General features: G+C 44.0%; 1 protein-coding gene across 2 annotated transcripts in view; it reads left to right on the top strand.

Moving 5' to 3' along the window:
• SLC24A4 (solute carrier family 24 member 4) overlaps positions 1-7,788 on the top strand; it is a 109,924-nt gene extending 102,136 nt beyond the window's left edge. For both annotated transcript variants that reach the window (XM_053376520.1, XM_053376530.1), the window contains exons 13-17: positions 1,565-1,731; positions 3,465-3,579; positions 4,890-5,002; positions 6,227-6,292; positions 7,069-7,788. In XM_053376520.1, the coding sequence (XP_053232495.1) occupies positions 1,565-1,731; positions 3,465-3,579; positions 4,890-5,002; positions 6,227-6,292; positions 7,069-7,221 (614 nt within the window). In that variant the 3' untranslated portion in view covers positions 7,222-7,788. The remainder of the gene's footprint in view (positions 1-1,564; positions 1,732-3,464; positions 3,580-4,889; positions 5,003-6,226; positions 6,293-7,068) is intronic.
• The last annotated feature ends 6,231 nt before the right edge of the window (positions 7,789-14,019 follow it).

Genomic DNA, 14,019 nt, shown 5'->3' with positions numbered 1-14,019 from the left:
CACTGTATTTATTGATAAGTTTAAGCAATGTGGGGATTGCCTTTTAAATTGTCCTAAGTGAAGGTTCTAGGGTAAGCAGTTTTCCTTTCCTAGTCTGTGCTACTCATTGTGATCCCAAGAGCAATTTGAAAGGTGCCTTGAACATCACTGGTAATCAGTGACAGAACTATTCCTGCTAGGCAATGTGGTGAAATTGACAGAGCATTAGACTAGGAGTGGAGAGACTTGGATTCAAATCTCTGTTTGGGGCCTAACTCAAGCATCATGTTGGTGAAAAAGAGGACAGGGCTATACCTGCTGGAATCTCCTTGTTTACAAAACTGTTGAAGCTGCAGGAGCCTTGTTGTATCTGGCCACTCTAGCAGCATGACTGTGTCTTAGTTTGCTTTCACACTAGCATTTTCCCTGGTATTGACAGCACTAGTAAATGGCATGGTGGAGCAGAGGCACTTTGCCTGATCTTGTGGCAGGTGACTCATTGTTTCTTACCAGAAGGGTGAGGGTGGAGGCAGTGGGGAGGGCACTGCAGTGCAAACACAGTGGCCAGGAGCATTGCATTGACTCCGCTGGTACATTTGCACCGTGCTGCCACCTCATGCCTCCCTCTACAACAAAACTGCAGCAGTGCAGCTGACTGGAGGTCATGTCTCTCCATCCCACCATGCTACTGATGGCCAATCTTTCTCCACTAACTTTTACGGTGCATTCAAGCATTGTCAGCCCAGTGCATTATAGTATTTTCTGCTAAGATGTTTTGTCAGTTCTGAGTTCAGATGAATTAAAAAACAACAACAACCCACAACTGCAGCACCAACTATCTAGTGCAACAGACAAACTGCTTCGTGGGTATGATCTGTTTCGTGGCTTCTTGTGGGTCGAGGCTGAGGGGTTTTCCATTGTCCAGGGCTTCCACTGACAGAACCCATTAACTGAATCCTGTCCAATAAGTTAACTGTTTTCTGTAAGGTAAAGGTAAAGGCCCTGACCATTAGGTCCAGTCGTGACCAACTCTGGGGTTGCGGCGCTCATCTCGCTTATTGGCCAACGGAGCCGGCTTACAGTTTCTGGGTCATATGGCCAGCATGACTAAGCTGCTTCTGGCGAACCAGAGCAGCGCATGGAAACGCCGTTTACCTTCCCGCCAGAGTGGTACCTATTTATCTACTTGCACTTTGATGTGCTTTCGAACTGCTAGGTTGGCAGGAGCAGGGACCAAGCAATGGGAGCTCACCCCATCGCAGGGATTCGAACCGGCAACCTTCTGATCGGCAAGTCCTAGGCTCTGGTTTAGACCACAGTGCCACCTGCGTCTGTACATGCATACTAAAGGCCAAAGTAGACATGAGGAAAGATTGTAGTTGATAACGCTAATGTGGAGGGTGGAGCAGGGATCAGGGCCATGTTTTTGTTGGCATCTTGTTTTATTCTGCGCAGTTGCTGTAGTACCATATGGGCACTAATAAATTGCATGTTGGTATATTTTAAAAAAAATTATCAACATGCTCATGTTTTATGTTTAAGTACCGATATTCAAGTTGCTCCTTTTCCCTTTCTCATTTTTCAGAAGGAAAGATGGACAAAGTCAAGTGGATTCTGACCTGGCCGCTGATAATCCTCCTCTTTTTCACCATCCCAAACTGCAGCAAACCACGATGGGAGAATTTTTTCATGCTGACGTTTCTCTTATCCACCCTGTGGATTGCTGTGTTTTCCTACTTTATGGTGTGGCTGGTGAGTACAAAGACACTTTTTAACATGAAGATTCATTTTGAAATACAGTTCAGAATACAGCTTCCAGTAAGGAATAACTCCACATACCAACACAGGAGGTAGGGAATAGATGACGTGATAGAGGCACCATTGGCCAAGATAAGCACTCATCCCATTATCATCTCTGCTCACACAAACAGGGACATTTCTTTGTTGGTTTCATTAACCTGCAAAACAAATTTGGCCAGCGACAACTATGGGGCAAAAGTGTGTGTGTAATTGTAGGTATCTACATATTTACTATATAGTTTTGTAGCCTTAATTATATTTTATGGTCATTTGTTTTTTAAAAAACATAAGCAACTAAACTTCCATCTTACCACCACCATTTAATTATTTTAAAACAAGTTTATGCATCACATTTTTATTTTGCCTTTCCTCCAAGGAATGCACGTACCTGTATATTGTTCTCACTTGCTAATTTTACCTTCACAATAAGCCTGTGAGACACGTTGGACTGAGCTATGGTGGCTGGTCTGAGATCATCCAGGCAGCTTCAGGGTTGAGTTGGGGATTTGAGCCTCAGTTTTCCTAGTTCTAGTCTTCTATAGTAGCTCAGGCACAGGGGCCATATGAGGCCCTCTCAAGTCTCTACCCCACTCCTGGGACTCTCATCAGGCCAAGCCCCCTCTCCCCAGACCACAACACCTTAGTCATCCTGCTCTGTGCCCTCCTCAAAAGGACTTTTGCCCAGCGGAATGTGTCCTCAAACCAGCTTCTTGCTTGTTTGGATAGAGACAGGTGTCTGTGTGTGTCTGTGAGTAAGCCTATGATTGGCTGGAAATTCCCCTAATGGGCAGAGGTAAGAGACACACCCATTGTTCTGCCCACTTTTTACCTGCCCGTCTGCTGCAACCACCACACCATGTTGGGGGTCCCATCTGCACTATACAACTAAAGCACTGTTATGCTTCTTTAACAGTCATGGCTTTCCCCCAAAGCACCTTGGGAGCTGTAGTTTGGGTGTTGAGAGATGTTAGGAGACCCCTATTCCTCTCACAGAGCTACAATTCTCAGAGTTCCATGGGGAAGATGGATTGTTTGTTGAACCCCGTCTGTTGAACCCCGTCTGGCAACTGTGGCTCTGTGAACAGGTTTCTCCTAACAACTCTCAGCACCCTTAACAAACTACACAGTTCCCAATATGCTTTGGGGGAAGCCATGACTGTTCACAGTGGTATAATAGTACTTTAAATGTATGGTGGCCTGGCTTTCTATGGTTTTCCTGCTGTGTTAGATCAGCAGCGAAGAGTCGGGCCCGTTGGAGGAGAAATATATAGGCATTTAGGATAGAACCCAAGGGCTGCATAGTTGAACCATCCCAGGCAGCTTATGTACAGACTGCCACTTCACATGCTTTTTGATGCCTCACACAGGCGCTGGGAATGTCTCCTGCACAATTTCTATTAAATGAATGGGGGGTACACAAAGGAACACACCACACAGCTCCCCTCTTGTGGATGATCCCTGTTATCTGCAAGCACCTTTTTGTTGTTGTTGTTCTAGGTGGTTAGGCAGATTATTGCTGCAATTTAGTTCCATTTCTGAAATTCTCATGTTTGTGTGTTTGGTTCACTTTAACTCCCACACACTCAAGGAGTTAAAGTATCCTGTGAGTCACAATTCTGTTCGTGAACGCCAAAAAAGAGGCTTCTCTATTGTTTTCAACTCCTGTGTTTTCCTTTGTCGCGTAGGTTACGGTGATTGGTTACACTCTGGGGATCCCTGATGTTATCATGGGCATTACCTTCCTAGCTGCAGGAACCAGTGTGCCAGACTGTATGGCCAGTTTAATAGTAGCAAGACAAGGTATGGTCTGCATCAGTTTCAGGGAAATGGGGCGCGTGCTCTTGACACATTCAAGCAATTCTCTTGCGTGTGATATACACAAATGGGTTTGACCCTGTTTGAAAAGCAATGTGCGGCTAAAATAGGGTTGCAATGGTTAATCACTTAGATTAATCAAATAAATACTTTTCATTAACTAAATAGGTGCTCTTAATTAATTGGGTAGCAGGTATATGCATACATGCAAGGAAAAGGACAGAATACCTCATTTAAGATGTTGCTGGACACCTGCAGTTTTGTAGAAGTTAAAAATTACTGGTTCTGGTATGCGTATGCAATTTTTAAACCAGTTTTTATAAGGTGCCCCCCCTTTCATATAAGATCTCTGCTGCTATGCACATATTAGATCATCTAGAAAGAAAGGGGGGAATCCATGTCATACTAAAACAAATGTTCGGTCAGTGCAACATTTCTGCTTGCTTACCGGAATAACCTCCCCTCTCCTCCCCTTGTGTGCTGTTCTTGGGGGGGGGGGCTTCTCCCAGAGGTTAACTCTCCAGATGTTGTTGGGCTGCATCTCCCACCATCCCTATTAACCAATGATGCATGGGGCTGCTGGGAGCTGGAGCTCAACAACATCTGGAGGGCCACAGGTTTCCCATTTCTCATTGGGCTTTGTACTGGTCAAGGGAAGCAATCAGTGGAGAGCCCTAGAATCCATGCTGAAGTTTTTACTCCAACCTCAAAGTTCATGTGGCATATCTTAAATCAACTTTTTTGACCTTTAACTGGGTCTCTTCTGGCAATTATGAAACAATTTTGAATCATCAGTCAAGAAAATAATTACAGCTGAAATAAAAAGTACTAGCTATTAGGATTAAGTGAATGTCACTGTATTAAGCTACATGACTAAGGTGCCAAGGGTGTCACATTATTCTCCAAGATTTAGTCTTTGCATACCTTAGGACTACAAATATACTATGGTTTTGAACCAGTCCAGATGGCATGGGACTCATTCCCACACTAGGAGCCATGAAGACTATTGTTTTCTAAACCTGGTGAGAATTCTCAGAGAGATCCCTGGCCAGCACACAAACCTATAGCCCCCAAGGCCATGACAGCTAAGACCATCTAACCCTTGGTTGATAACAAGAGTTACTGTATCAGTCTGACATGTACCAGGAGAAAACCATAAAAATAAAACACACAAGAATGGTGATAAGCTTATTGTCTAAACATGACTTGTCCTCTCTACTTCTTGCTTGGTTGTAAAGACAGTTGCTGCATGAATCAATGTGCTTGTTTTAATTGTGAAATTATTCCCTATTCAGGCTTAGGTGACATGGCAGTTTCCAATACAATTGGCAGCAATGTGTTTGACATTCTGGTGGGCCTCGGAGTGCCATGGGGCTTGCAGACGATGGTGGTTAATTACGGCTCATTTGTACGTATACAAACTTAGACATTCCTCATTAAATTTCTTGTTTCAGAAGCAGATACATTTGAAAGACCATTATCTGGGTACTGCTTAGCTGAAATTCCTAGGTGTTCAAATTCACTGTGTGTTCAGTCCTCCAAAATTTCACACACACACACACATGATAGAGAAAACGCTGTACATAGATTCCATAATTTGATTTCTCCAGCCCAGATCTTCTTGACCAAGGACTTTGATCCCCTGCTATGACACCACTATAGTTTGGGGAGTTGGGCCTTGCAAGGCAGGGGTGGAGAACCATTGGCCCTCCAGTTGTTGTTGCACTACAGCTCACATCATTATCCCTGACAGTTGGCCACGAAGGGCCTTGATTCAGTAGCCCTGCTGACAGGTGAAAACAATGGCCACTTTTTCTCCCTTCACATGGGCCAGTTGTCCAACTGGAAGTAGTGCCATGACTGTTACAAACTCATATAAAGCAGCAAGGCACCCCAGAAGCCTCCCCAATAATACAGAGGCATCTGCAGTGTCCTTCTGTTTTTCATGGGTACCTAACAATAGGCCGTGGAACGCCCAGTGGGCTGTGCCTGGCCTAAGGCACTGTGTAGCTCAATATAATGGGTGGTTGTAGATGTTGAAGCTTCCCCAACTGCTACTAATTTCTCATTTGTTAGTCTTCAGCTCCTGGTTTGATAGGATTGCTCCCTCTGCTGTTGCCAAAGATATAGCCTTAGCTTCTCCTCACTTTGCCCAGTCAAAAGCACAGAGAGATCAGTGGTGGACTTTGGGCTCTGAAATTTCAGCAGTGCCCTGTGCCATGCTAAATTTTGGCACCCCTCCCTTGCCTCTCACGCTCCATTCTACATCATTGTTGTGGCATTCCCTGCAGCACTGGCGCCAAGTGTGGCAGAGGCAGTCCTGCTACCCTAAAACCACCTCTGCATTACACCCCAGGTTCCTGTTGGAAGCTAATTTTTGTTGTGGAAAAAAATGTCTGATCACTGCTTCTCTCTGGTTCTTTAATCAGATCCTTTTCCGCTGATGTCCATAGCACAGTCCCCACTGACTTCAAATGAGCAGAAAATTTCCTTTGTTTATACAGAACTAAACCTCGTTCATTATTTCTGCATGCACCATGTTATGTAGAAAACAGCAATTTGCTAGTTAGTGCGTCCTTGAGGTACAGTGGCATAGTTTTCAGCTGCATTTTTCTCCTTCTGATTTTCATAGGTCAAGATAAACAGCAAAGGTCTAGTCTATTCTGTTGTCCTTCTCCTGGGATCTGTAGCTCTTACTGTAAGTGTGTGTTGTATTAGTCATTCTCTGCATCCAGTCAGTTTCATGTGGTACAGCTATATAATTTGAATGTGATGCCAGAAGCCAGGTTCTCCAGAGAACTTCACAATTCGTGTATTTTTAGATGCCAAAGCTTCATTGAAATCCATGAAATCTCAAGAGGTATATTTCCTTTATATTTTAGGTAACACTAAAGGCAGCTGCGAATCTCTCCTGACTAGAGCAACATGCTGTCATGTTTCAAGGCTGTCATTCAGTTAAATAAATCCTAATTGATTGATCACATGAATTGTAGTTAGTCAATTAAATTTCCAGACATGCTTTAATTTAAGATAAATAATGGTTCTGAAGTGATGATGATGATATACTTCCTTTGGGTTTTATCCAACGTTGGGGCTTCATGCAGAATATGTATCACGGGCTGGGTATGAACCAAGGTCCATACCACAACAGGTAACCCCCCCCAAGCCCTATTTCTCTGCATATCCTCCTCCTCTGCCGCCACTTTTGTGCCCTTTTATGCAAGTGAGCATTGGACAAGATGCTCCCCTTCTGCTCCCACCTGCTGTTTGTGTACTGCAAAGCTTCACTCAGAAACCCCTGACAGTCTCTCATCTGCTACTGGTGTGTGTGGGGTAAAAATCCTCATAACATCAGAATGCATGGATGCCACTTTCCTTGTGCAGTGATTGAAATACAAATTTAGAAAGGTCCTTTGAGACTGAAGCGTTTGTTTCCTCCACTACTTGTTTAACTCATGCATCATATTCTTGCAGGTTGGCGGGATCCATATAAACAAATGGAAACTTGACAAGAAACTGGGCATCTACGTGCTCGTCCTTTACGCCGTTTTCTTGTGCTTCTCGATACTGATAGAGTTTAACGTCTTCACTTTTGTCAACTTTCCAATGTGCCGAGAAGATGACTGAAAGAAACCGCCGTCGGATGTCATCTATGTCATTGTGCTATAAATGACAGGAGACATTTTACATTTCTACCTGCTTCTTATCCAAAATCTCAGTGTCTTTCCTGCTTCATCACCTTACAGGCACTTTTCCTCTACTTGGAAGGAAAGCAGATGCTTCTTTGAATAACAAGCTCAAGGCAACCAAAGCATTTCCCTCTTGCTCCTCTTTGGTGTGGATCTCAAGCAAAACTTGCAAAAGCCCAGTGGTATCCTGTTTCAGGCTCATTTAGGCAGTCAACCATCCATCAACATTCATATGAAGCTTGTTGCGGACAGGGGGTGGGGGACATACCTTCCTTTGGCTTTCCAAATAAGAGGAAAGAGAAAGGGTTGAGATTTTATCTTGGGTCCTAGCAAGCATCTTGGCCATGGCCTCTAATGGACTTACTATGGCATGCACTACTAAGGACCTCCTATTTGCACCCCCCTTTCAAGTGCTCTGTTTATAGAGAACTTTCACTGACGCTGAGGAGTCATTGGTGGTGTTCAGTAGTACTTTGTCACCCTGTTTTTACTTTTTTATTTTATTTTTTAAAAAGAAAGGTGTGAAAGATACAGCAACAGTAAGAGAACGAAAAGGATAATACAGCACTACTGATGATGTACTCTGAAAATCTTGGTACCTAAAATGGGGCTATCCATACTTGAAAATAGCAACAACACATTGTCCTGCAATCAGTGAGGAACAATTGCAAATATCAAGCTTGACTATACATGGAATATTAAGCTTACAAGTCAAAATGTTGTGCCAGCACCAGTAAGCGTAACCCCTAATTTTAGAGGAAAACTGAAAACTTAAATCCTGGGTGCTCAGTCACTAATTGTGAAGGTAATCATCTGACGAAGAAGAAGAAAAAAGTCTGCCTAATCCAAAAGCCTTCCAGGTCTTCATAGGTGCACTGTGGATTTGGAGGTCTTTAACATATTCGTAATAGATGTAGCTGCTCTAAAAGTTGTTGCACAACCCCTGGTTTGTTGTTGTTCTGCTGTTGGGGCTCGTCTCCACCATCCTGAAGGTGGATTGAAATTTCAGCTGCGTCTCTTTAAGTGCCCAGTGGAAATGGCCGTGCAATCGCTTTGCCACATGCTCAAGCCTTTCTTTTCCAAACAGGCTTGTGTTTTAGCAAAAGGTTTTTTGGGGAAAACTGGGCAGTAGGATCACGGTAAAAGAGCTGTTACCCTGCTTTGAAAAACTGGGACCTGAGCACACAGTGAAATAATTGTGGTGTACTGCATGGTGTGCACAGGTAGACATTATTATTCATGCCCTGCACATTTGAACCCACTTTTGGGCACAGCCTGCACTGTGATCGTTATCGGCTAAGAATGCGGAGACTAATTGATGCCCCGTATCTGCTGAGTTTGGCAAGCAGCACCACAGTCCCAGTCCAGTGAAAAAACTTAGAAACATTGGGGGGGGGTGATATCAATTGAGAACCCTTAAATCCAAGTACATGGGCAGTTTCAAGGAGGAAAGCAAGGGTCCCAGCTATTTACCTGCTTGATTGCTTTGCTGCCATCCACTGCTCAGCACTTTGCAGACTAAATTCTCTCTCACCAAGGCTGCATCTGCACCATACCTTTTAAACACTCTTATGCCACTTTAACAGCATGACTTTCCCCCTCCCAATTTTTTTTTTGGGGGGGACTGTAGGCCCCTATTCTTCACAAAGGGTTACAATTCCCACAGTTCCCTGAGATGCAGTGGCAGAGGAAGGGGGAGTGTGGGGGCGGGCCGCTGCAGGTGTCACCACTGAAGGGGGTGACAAAATGCCATGCGGCACTCACTGAGGGGCCTGCAGTGCGCCCGAGCCATGCGTCGCTCCTGGGAGAGACTTGGTGGCTTGGGCACGCGCAGGCTCCGCTCTGCCCAAATGATCCACCTGCTGCCTCCCCCCAGCTGTAGGGCGGCTGAGTGGGAGGAGGCAGGCAGACTCCGGAGGCCCTGCGGTGGCTCGCCCCAGCCCTGGGCATGCCGCCCCAGGCACCCAAGAGATGAACTGTTAAACTACCCTGGGAATTGTAGCTCTATGAAGGGAACATAGGACTTCTAACAACTCTCAGCACCCTTAAAAAAAGAGTTCCCAGAATTCTTTGGGGGAAGGTATGGCTGTTTAAAGTAGTACAATAGTGCTTTAAATGTATGCTGCCAATATGGCCCAAGTGCACTCTGAGAATTTATATTAGCTCAATCTGCATCCAAGAGGTGTTAGTTTGTTTGTTTGTTTTGCAAATCATGACTGACTTGGCAGTGGAGTTAAGAATCATAGCCCCCTAGAACCACAACCTGGTTTCCATTTCTCACCAGCATAGATCACAAATAAAATAAGTGTAAGGTTGTTGGGCTTTTGTTTTTCATGGGGGGGGGGATGTGACCAAGAGTAGAATACCTCTTTCAGCCTGTATTTGCTCTTCTTGTATAAGCAAGGAGATGCACATCTCCAGCATGTTGAGGTGCACTACTTGTACCCGCATCTAGAGCTTGTGTCTAGATTGTGTAAGGGAAACGCAAAAGGCCCCACTTTAGACCTTTAAGGAGAAGCACAAAACCCGAAGCGCAAGCCGCTTATACATAGGAACGTGGGGAGCTGCCTTATACTGAGTCAGGTCATTGCTCCATCTAGCTCAGTGTTGTCTACACCAGGCACAGGCAAACTCAGCCCTCCAGATGTTTTGGGACTACAACTCCCATAATCCCTAGCTAACAGGACCAGTGATCAGGGATGATGGGAGTTGTAGTCCCAAAACATCTGGAGGGCCGAGTTTGCCTGTACCTAGTCTACACTGACTGGCAGCAGCTCTCCAGGATTTCAGACAGGGATCTCTCCCAGCTCTTCCCAGAGCTGCCAGGGGGTTTGAACCTGGGACCTTATGCATGTAGCACAGGTGCTCTGCTACTGAGCCACAGCACCTCCTAATTACATCTGGGGTGGTTCACCTTGGCTACATGGAATGCTGAAACGCTGATCCCACCAAGATTCACCCCAAAAACATTTAATATTTTAATTACCATTCCTTGACTCCAAAATAACGAAAAGTTATGCTGTTAAATGCAGTTTCTACAGAAGCACAAGTTATCTATATAAATAGCTTTTTTATTTTTTTAATGTACATTGCTAAATAAAATATATTGGATAGCTAAAAGATTTTATGAATTAAAGAAAAAAAATTAAATATATTTTTGCATGCTCAGCTATTTGGCAGAATTCCTGCACTAATTGTATCAGTGACAGAATACTATATACCCCATGGCAGGAGGCAAGCAGGGCTTCTCACAAGGGACTTTTAAACTGCTTGAATTATTACACACAGATCTTTGGTGATGCCACTAACCCTCCTGCTGTCTATCATTCTCACTGTTCACAACTCAAGTCTTTTTGCACTGTAAAGGTCCACACAATAACCCCCACTCCCCACTAAATAGGATACTCTTTTCCCTTTCACCCATCCATTTTAGCCCATGCTGGCCCAATTCACAATGACCTTAGAGGAACTTCTGGAAAGGAAGGAAAGAAAAAATTATGCATTAAAAGCCTGCCCTCAAATTTCAGTGTACATGTACAAATTTTCTACTCCATGGGAAAGTAGAATAGTGTGTTCCACATATTCTGCTCACAGGGAGCATTTTGAAACACATCAAGATTGCAATGCAGATTTAAATCTCTCCCCTTCCATTTCCCTCTCTTACAGGCTAGTTCTCCTGGGCATGTTTCATCACCTGGTGTACATCAGGTGTGAGTGAACCATCAGGGATAGAACTTCCATAATGCTTCACCTTAGACACAAGATTTCTCAAGGCAATTGAATCGCACAGGGCTGTTTCACACATTACATAGAGGCAAGCCTGGGTTTGCCAAAGTGTTGTACACTCAGCAGAGTCCTGGCCCTCTGCTGAGCTTATGACAGAAAACATATTTGCATACATATAGCTTGTGTAGTATCCTAAATGTGTTTCCATGCATTCACAGGTGATTTTCAGCTGGTCCGCTAAAAATGTGTGAGCTGGCTCAGCATCCAAGCATTCAGTTATCAGATTACGTGCATGCATGTCTGAATCAGCCCACATCCATACAAGCAGCAGGAAGAAGCTTAAAGGCACTGCTAGGGTCGCTTGTGGAAAAGTCTGCTGTAGGCCGTCTCCTGCATGCATGAATCACTCAAATTGCACAGAACTGCTGATCCCTTTCAATGCAAATATGTGCACAGGAAATTCATTATACTGTACTGGGAAGTGTGCCGTAAATAGGAATTATTATTTTCAAACAGATCACTTCATTTTTAATTGGTATGAGGAATTCATTGCTCCTTTTGAATCTTAGTTTTATGCAAAGGGAGAAACGTACTACTTAATCTTCTTTTGTCTTTCATAATGAATATCAGTATTGACCTAAGCTGGCAAGCAAATCCCAAGAATCAGCTTCAGCTGCCCCTAGTGCATCAGAAAAGTTGAAACAGCCTGTACCCTATACTTGGCACATGAGGGTGTGTGTGTAGAGAGATGCCATACTCTGCCCCATATACCTGGGGTTTGTGGGTACAGGCAAATGCTTGTGTGTCCTTTTCTGCCTCTAGAGCAGGGTTTCCCAAACTTGGGTCTCCAGCTGTTTTTGGACTACAGTTCCCATCATCCCTGGCCGCTGGTCCTGCTAGCTAGGGATGATGGGAGTTGTAGTCCAAAAACAGCTGGAGACCCAAGTTTGGGTAAACCCTGCTCTAGAGCCAGTGAACAGCCCTGTACATGCTGCTTAAGGTGGTTTCTTGCTGTCCTCTGCCCTTGTGCCCCAGCCCCATGGGACCATGGCAAAGAATAAGTGGAAGAGCATAACTGATTCTGCAATGATTGCCACTGGGATGGTGCTCTTGTGCTAGAACAAGGGAACAAGATGTCCCCACAAGCTGACAGTATGCACATGCTGCTGCCTAACTGTGGGCACTTATCGGATGAGGCTTTTAAGTCTCTGATTGGATTAGCCCGTCCAAAGGATACCAATAGGATAAGGAAGGTTTGCTTATATGTTAGGTAGGCCTGATCTGTATAGGACAACCTTGAAGCATTCAGGTGTCTTTGAGTTATGGCACCAGAGGGAACATCTGTATAATATATAAGCCAGAGTACATGCTAAAAGCACTTTCTTCCTATTCTAGGAATGCCATAATCTAAGGTAAGACCCAGAAGTAAAGACAAAGGATTCAAGAAGAGGCATTGTGTTCTTGTAATGTTCCCTCATCGCCCCAGAAAAGGAATGGTCTATATATGCCTAAAAATTTCCTTCCCTTTTGCTTGGGGCCCCAGAGACAAAAACTCCAGCCACAGGTCTCATTTCATGGCAGACTGGAAATTGCCTGCACTTTAAAGGAGTCCGGATTTGGATTCCAAAACCCCACAACCCCCAGATTCTGAATTTTGTTCAGTTTGTTATTTTTATTGCTGGTTATTTTTCAACAGAATGATACTTATACTCTCACCCTGATAAAAGGTTTATTCTATGTGGTATTTGATTATACTGCATTATGTACACACACACAAATGATCTGACAAAAATGCATGTAGGATGGCAATGGTTATTTATGTTGAAGAGTCCCATAATATAGTTAATCCATATGCAAAGCCCATAGAATTAAAGCCATGCAAACAAAGTGAGTCTCCTATCTCCCAAGATTTCTTACATTCTTTTGGGGGGGAGGGGGGTAGCGGGGGAAGAATCTCTTAAGTTGGTCTCAAACTTGTGCCTTGTGTTTGCTCCTGAAACAGATTCACTCGTGTGGTCTGAAGAGAGAATACAACTACTAATGTATTTTGGGGTGCAGGGCAGGGGGAATTCCAAACATTACTGGAATTCCAGTAATGATGCATTTAAGCTGTGTTTATTGGGGGAAGCTGAGTAAGTTTTAGATTGTGGATGAAAGAAAAGGCTCTCTACCCTGATACCAAAGTGGCCAATAGATTAAACATGAAAATATTTCTTTATTTGGGAATGTACGCTGCAAAAAAAAGAGAGAGTACAAGATGGATGAATTTTGCCATAAAGCACTGAATTCCCCATAAGCTGATACTGTGTTAGTTTTATTATGTTAGCCGCCCTGAGCCTGGCTCCAGCCAGGGAGGGCGGGGTACAAATAAAATTTTATTATTATTATTCACAAACCAGCAGTACATAGGTGTCTTATACACTATGAGCCACTGATCTAGCAAATGTATATGACGATTCGCACGATTGCTATCCCAGTACACTCCCACAATCCCTGACACTTTGTAAGCAGTCCCAGGAAGTTGTACTGGTACTGTACAGTTTCTCAGTGCAGCTAGCAAGTTCTCAGTGCAGCTAGCAACTATGAGTAGTAGCAGTGACAATATACGAAATGGTTGTGTGGCAAAAGGAAGGATATGCTTATCTGTGCAGCATTCAAAAGGCATTTTTAGGCTTCATGTTCTAGAATCTAGGGACATGACTGTAGCTTTGAGTGTGATGAGCAGAGTCAAAGGTTTTGTTTCACAGCTTGTCAAAGCACACAGCCCTTCCAGCTTTATTTATTTATTTATTTTGGAGGGGGAGTTATGAACTGGAGGGGGACGGAAAGGGGCTTGCATATTCTTAGGAACGAAGGGAAGTGTTGCCCTCACTCTGAATTGGCTTTATGACATCATAATGTCACCACATTTGATTGGCTCTGTGGCATCATGCAGTGCAGCCCTTAGCTGGCCAGGTCATACTTCGAAGTAGATGGAGACTAAATAAAATAATATAAAAGACAACAGAGA

The sequence above is a fragment of the Podarcis raffonei genome, chromosome 1 (genome assembly GCF_027172205.1).
Source record: "Podarcis raffonei isolate rPodRaf1 chromosome 1, rPodRaf1.pri, whole genome shotgun sequence".
NCBI lineage: Eukaryota > Metazoa > Chordata > Lepidosauria > Squamata > Lacertidae > Podarcis > Podarcis raffonei.
Note: the sequence above shows the minus strand (reverse complement) of the source record. Positions and strands in the feature narration are given on the sequence as shown.